General features: G+C 42.6%; 1 protein-coding gene across 6 annotated transcripts in view; it reads right to left on the minus strand.

Annotated features, from left to right (window-relative positions):
- Positions 1–5,998, minus strand: part of Hydin (HYDIN axonemal central pair apparatus protein) — a 365,841-nt gene extending 359,843 nt beyond the window's left edge. For all 6 annotated transcript variants that reach the window (XR_008215695.1, XM_052727909.1, XM_052727907.1 and 3 more), the window contains exon 1: positions 5,907–5,998. Coding sequence is in view for 5 of the 6 variants with exons in the window: in XM_052727909.1 (XP_052583869.1) it covers positions 5,907–5,994 (88 nt within the window). In the remaining variant the exon portion in view is untranslated. The remainder of the gene's footprint in view (positions 1–5,906) is intronic.
- Positions 5,999–6,346: the final 348 nt, after the last annotated feature.

Genomic DNA, 6,346 nt, shown 5'->3' on the forward strand with positions numbered 1-6,346 from the left:
TGCTAAGTATAAAAGTAGGTCTAGGGCAGAGAAGACAGCTCAGTCTAGGGCAGGAGAGATGGCACAGAGGTTAAGGGCACTGGCTGCTTGTCCAGAGGACCCGGGTCTATAGCAACATTGAATATAAAGATGTCTCATGGTGACTTTCTTGTTTTTCGAGACAGGGTTTCTCTGTGTAGCCCTGGCTGTCCTGGAACTCGCTCTGTAGACCAGGCTGGCCTTGAACTCACAGAGATCTGCCTGCCTCTGCCTCCCGAGTGCTGGGATTAAGGTGTGTACTACCTCCTGGGCTTTCTGTTTTGTTTTGTTGTTCTTGTTGTTAGTTTTTTAGGGAGGTTCTCATGATAATTTTAAAAGTTATGAAATATGGCCACCCATTTGAAATATTGTGATTTGAAATATGGTTTTAAAATTCATGAACTATGGCCATCCATTTGGGGACACTTGCTTTATGACAGTAACAACTCTGAATAGCACTGGAGGCTGCAGACAATGTAGGAACTGACCATCTGAGTACCCAATGCAATGGACCAAAATTCTCCTGCTATTCTACACCATTATGTAAATACTTCTAAAACATTTAATCTGTCCCCAAATCTACTAAAATTAGTATTATGAGTTAACAAAGTTTCAAGAATAAAGTTGATAACCAGCAATGAAAAACAGAAACTAAACATCTTAAATTATCACGAAGGGCAAGGGAGATGATTCAATGGGTAAAGGAGCTTGTCACTAAGTCTGATGACCTGAGTTTGATCCCCAGGACACATGTGGTTGAAGGAGAGAACTGACTTCGGCCATGGTATGTACATACACACACACACACACACGAGCACACTCACGTGGGGATGGGGTGGAGAGAGAGAGAGAGAGTAAATAAATGAAAATGTAACCAAAAGTTAAAATCAGTATCATAAATATAGAGCTAATAAAATATGCATTAAAGTTTAAAACTACAAAACATCGAGTGAGCTAAAGAGGTCCTACATAAATGGAGATCCACTTTGTTGGAGGATTCAGTATTGCCAAGATGTTAGCCCTTCCTGACCTATTCGAGACAGCATCGACCACTGAGCTGTGGAAACTTCCAGGGGCCAGCATTAAAGAGCTTCTCCATGCTTAGTCAAAGCCTCTATCGAGGTAGAACAAAAGAATTCTTCCAGCTGTTTGGTAACATGTTGGCCAATCAAAGTCCCATTGGGACTTTTAACAAACATCAACAGTATAGTCCAAAATTTTGTATGAAAATATAAAGGAGCCAGAAAAGCCAGATCAATTCTGAAAAAGAACTCAAGCTACCTGATTCCAAAAGTCACTGTAAAATTACAAATACATGCAACTCTATAAAAGTATATAGTCTAGACACATTTGGAACCAAAATTCTACTTATATATAACAATATATAAAATTATATCCTTACAGCTGAATTAAAAAAGAACTAAATAAGGAGATAAAATATGGGCCAATTATATGAACCAAAGAAGGTTGGTGATAATGGTTTAGCAGCAGGCAAATACATGTTGTTCAATGTTATGAATCTATTAAAATGCAAATTCAAACTAGAATAGGAGGGTGGATGCGATGGATCAGCCAGGTAAAGCTATGCAAGCCAGACAACACGAGTTCAATGCCCAGAAGCCATGGAGGAAGGAGAGAAGTCATTCCCGAAAGCTCTTGTCTGATCCCCGCCACACATGCTGTGATGTGCATGCATTTCACACCTACAAGAATAGCTAAGACTAACAAAATGATCATGACTGGCAAGGCTGTAGAGTGGGTGAAACTCAAACGCTACATTGGTGGAAATGCAAAGTGGTACACTCGCCTTAAGAACAATGTGGTGAGAAATCTTGTAAAAATTAACATATGTTTACAGTATAACCCAGGAACCCTCCTGATGTGGAACAATCTTTTTGTACACTGTGAAGATGTGTCACTTGGACTGGTTTAATAAAAAGCTGAATGGCCAATAGATAGGCAGGATTTTCGGGGCAGAGAGGACACTGGGAAGAAGAAGGAAGATGCCCGGAGACACAGACCGAGCAGCATGGGTATTGCAAAGTAAAGGTAACCAAGCCACATGAAAGAATGTAGATTAAAAGATAAGGGTTAATTTAAGTTATAAGAGCTGGTTAGAAATAAGCCTAAGCTATCGGCCGACTTTCATAATTAATAGTAAGTCCCCATGTCATTTTTTGCGAACTGGCAGCCCAAAGAAAAGTTCACCTACACCCTCTAGTTATTTACCAAAACATTAATAATATACAATAATACAAAGACCCATAGATGACTGTAGCAGACTTATTTACTCACAGTAACCAATTGGTGGAGCAGCTCAAATGTTCATCATCTAGTGGTATATCCAATTCAATGGACTAGTACTCAGCAATAAAAAGGAATGGACTACTGTTACATACAACAATGTGGGTAAATCTCAGATGCAACATGCTAAATAAAACAAGCCAGATCAAAAGTTTTACAGTTTTATGATTCCATGTATTTGGAGAGTACAGAATCAGAAGTCAGATCATTGTCACAGGCTGGAGGTGGGGAAAGAGGGCCTATCAGCACCAGACACAAGAGAACTGTTTGAGCTACTAGGATAATTCTATATACTTACTGTGGTAGGCTGTGGTATCACAGGACTTTATATTTTTAAAGTTGGCTTGTGGAATTTTACAGACAAATGGGAGAGATTTTATAGTACAAATTGCATGTCAATAAATCTGACTTTTAAAATAGTACAACATAATTACTAGTGTGTCGTAGGCCCACAAAGAACAATTATCATTTATTTGTTGTTATTTAGGTTAAATACAATTTCATGAAAAAAAATAGCTAAGAATACTGTCCTAGCTTGGTGTTTTTGGTTGTTTTTTACTCTTTGCTCTTTGGAGGCCTGCCACCCAGCTCCCAAATAAATACACGGAAACTTATTCTTACTTATGAATGCCAGGCCTTAGCTTGGCTTATTTCTAGCCAGCTTTTCTTAAATTATCCTGCCTACCTTTTGCCTCTGGGCTTTTCCTTTCTCTATTTCTGTGTATCTTTCTCTCCTTCTTATTCTGTGTCTGGCTGTGTAGCTGGGTGGCTGGCCCCTCACATGCCCCTCTCCTCCTTTTCTCGCTCTTCCTTTTCTTCTCTTCTTCTCTTCCTATTTATCCTCTCTGCCCACCAGCCCCACCTAGCCTTTCTCCTGCCCAGCTATTGGCCATTCAGCTCTCGCTCTCTCTGTCTCTCTGTCTCTGTCTCTCTGTCTCTGTCTCTCTCTCTGTCTCTCTCTCTCTCTCTATATATATATATATACATATATATATATATGACCAATCAGGTGAAGTCACACAGCTTTACAGAGTTAAACAAATGCAACATAAAAGAATGCAACACATCTTTGCATCATTAAACGAATGTTCCACAGCATAAAAGAATGTAATAATCTTTAACTAATATTCCACAATAGGTTTGTTTCTGTGATAAATATTCTAACTAAAAGCAACCTATGGTGCAAAGGGTTTATTCGGCCTACAGGTTACAGTCCATCGTCAGGGAACGCAAGGCAGGAGCTGAAAGCAGGCACTGGGGAGAAATGCAGCTCACTGCTTGCTGGCTTGCTCAACTAGCTTTCTTTCTGATTTTTTGTTTCGTTTTGCTTTTTGTTTGTGTTTTTCAAAACAGGGTTTCTCTGTGTAGTCCTGTCTGTCCTGGAACTCGCTCTGTAGACCAGATTGTCCTTGAACTCAGAGATCCACCTGCCTCTGCCTCCCAAGTGCTGGGATTAAAGGCGTGCACCATCACTGCCCAGTTCAACTAGTTTTCTTTCCAGCCCAGGCCTCCGTGTCTATTAGGGATGGCACTGCCCACAGTGGGCTGGGCCCTTCTACATTGACTAGCAATTAAGAAAATGCCCCCCAAAAAATAAAGAAAAAAAAAAAGAAAATGCCCAACAGGCCAGTCTCATCAAGATAATTCTTCAGCTGGGGTTGTTTCTTTTTCATTTCGGAACATTACAACCACCTGTGTGTTAAGTAGACGATCGTTTTTAGTTTTAGAGAGTGGTGAGAGTACTTTGACAAACGCCATGACCAAAAGCAACCTGCAGGGAGGAAGGCTCTATTTTAGTTTAGAGGTTAGTGTCCATCGTTGAGAGAAGTCAGACCGATACCTGAGGCAGCACCCGCAGAGGAACGCTGCTGAATGGCTCACTGGCAGGCTTATGCCTAGCCAGCTTTCTTACGCAGCCCAGGGCCACCTGCGAAGCAGTGTATGGCCCACAGTGGGCTGGGCTCTTCTGCATCAGTTAATCAAGATGATTCCCCACAGCCATGCTCACAAGCCGATCATGAGACTCCCTTTCTCAGGTAATTCCAGGCTGTGGAGTTGACAAAGCTAAATAGGAGATCTAGAAAGCAATACAAAAAGGACATCTGCATTTTAAAAGACAGCCGAGTCACATTAGAGCAGCCCTCAGCAATCAACAGCCACAAACGACTTGATCTGACTTGTCATCCAGGGAAAGAAAAATAAAGGGACCACCATTATTTTCCCATCAGAAAGAAAGACTGAAGTTTTAAGGAATGATCCTTTCGAGTATGCATCAGTATTCAGGGCAAGCTACACAAATGGAGATGGTGAAGGTTACTATACTCACACTTAGATCTATCAGAAAACAAAAAAGGGTAACTTTTAAAATAGTCCGATGGTTTTCTTTGCAGGTCTGTTAACGGGTGGGCCTGTGCTGGTGGCCATGGTGCAGGAGCAGTCATGTGGACTGTAGAAATCACAGAGGTCTGAGCGCATGGCAGTAAGAATGGACCCCCCCACCAAGCAAAGGGTGAACCCCATTCAGACAATGATGATGCCCTCAATGCTCTCCAGGAAGAAAACTGGTGTGAACTGGGGAACCCCAAAATGCAAAAGAGCAATGGCGCTGTGGGTGGGCCCACATACCCTCCACTGATTTGTAATGACAAATTGGAAAACGTCTAAAACATTTTATAAAATTTCCTTAAGGAGTCCCACATTTAAAGTTTTTTGTTGGCTCCACGGCTGACTGGGTTGCTCTTGAGTTATCCTGCATGAGTTTGGCATTAAAAAAACAAAACAAAACAAAACAAAACAAAAACTTTTTCTAACTTTGACCTTATTTAAGGTCTGATTTCTAACACAGTAACCCTTGAAGGCACTGTTTACACCTATTTAAAATGGAAATCTTGTTTTACAATCTTCCTGAAAATCAAGTTTGTACTAGACATGAAGTGGGGCTTCAGTTGCTTTAAGTGAAGGTAAGAAAAACTAAAAACGATCGTCTAGTTAACATACGAGTGGTTGTAATGTTGCGAAATGAAAAAGAAACAACCCCAACTGAGGCCAGAATCAAGAAACTCAAATACACACGGAGCCTAGGGCTCTGAGGGCAGCGCAGACCTAAAGAAGACCAGTCCCTAGTCCCAACCACCGGGCACTTTCTGAGCAGAACTGCGAACAGGAAACCTTGTTGACGTCACGGGACCGCACAAGTAAAGCACGCTTGAGTATTTTCCTTTTTTTTTTTTTTTTCCCTTCTTCTTTTTCTTTTTTCTTTTCTTTCTTAATTGGCCATCTTCGGGGTCATTTTGAGAAGCGGGGCAGGAACAGCGAAAGGAGTGGCAGGGACCTGCTATCCATTTTCCTAGGGAGGGAAAGGCTGAAAGTGATTGGCCCAAGGCTGAAGTTAGAAGCGAGGTTACCCCCTTTCAGGTGCTTCAAGGCGGCAATCAAGAACAGAAATCCAAGAACTAAAGTTACAAGGTGAACATTGGCGCCAAGGACCGGCGGGGTCATCAGTCCCCGTAATTCCACTTTCACCCCAAGACCATTGAGAGGTCCAGTGACCTCTGTGCACCCGGGATCCCACGTCAATTCCTCACCCCGCTTCCCTCGGAGAGTGGCCTTAGTCTCACAGTCGATGCACCTCCTATAGCCCGCTTTTTCTGGCGCCGCCGCCTCTGGGTCCATCTTGTTGCCGTCTGTTGCCACAGCAACCGCAGAGCGGCTCACACTCTAGCAAGAGAAGCGATGATTGGAAAAGGCGGGCGTCCCTAGCAACCGCCAGGTACGGAAGTCATATATTTTATTTCGTTTCTTGGGACACAGGCTTCACTCCCATCCCAACGCTATTAGTCACACCTTTCCCGGCTTTTCCAAGCCACTTCACACATGATCTCCGTGAACACCTGCCTCTTCAGGATACACTAGATCCCCATTTCCACAGGAGTGTTCATCCTGTGGTCCTTTGACCTCCGCCATAGGTCCCTGAATGCCCGTCAGTTATGTGCTGAAGGAGTTGGAAGCCCATAGCATCCCCCAA

The sequence above is a fragment of the Peromyscus californicus genome, unplaced genomic scaffold (genome assembly GCF_007827085.1).
Source record: "Peromyscus californicus insignis strain IS unplaced genomic scaffold, ASM782708v3 Scaffold_8__1_contigs__length_139910024, whole genome shotgun sequence".
NCBI classification, from domain to species: Eukaryota; Metazoa; Chordata; class Mammalia; order Rodentia; family Cricetidae; genus Peromyscus; species Peromyscus californicus.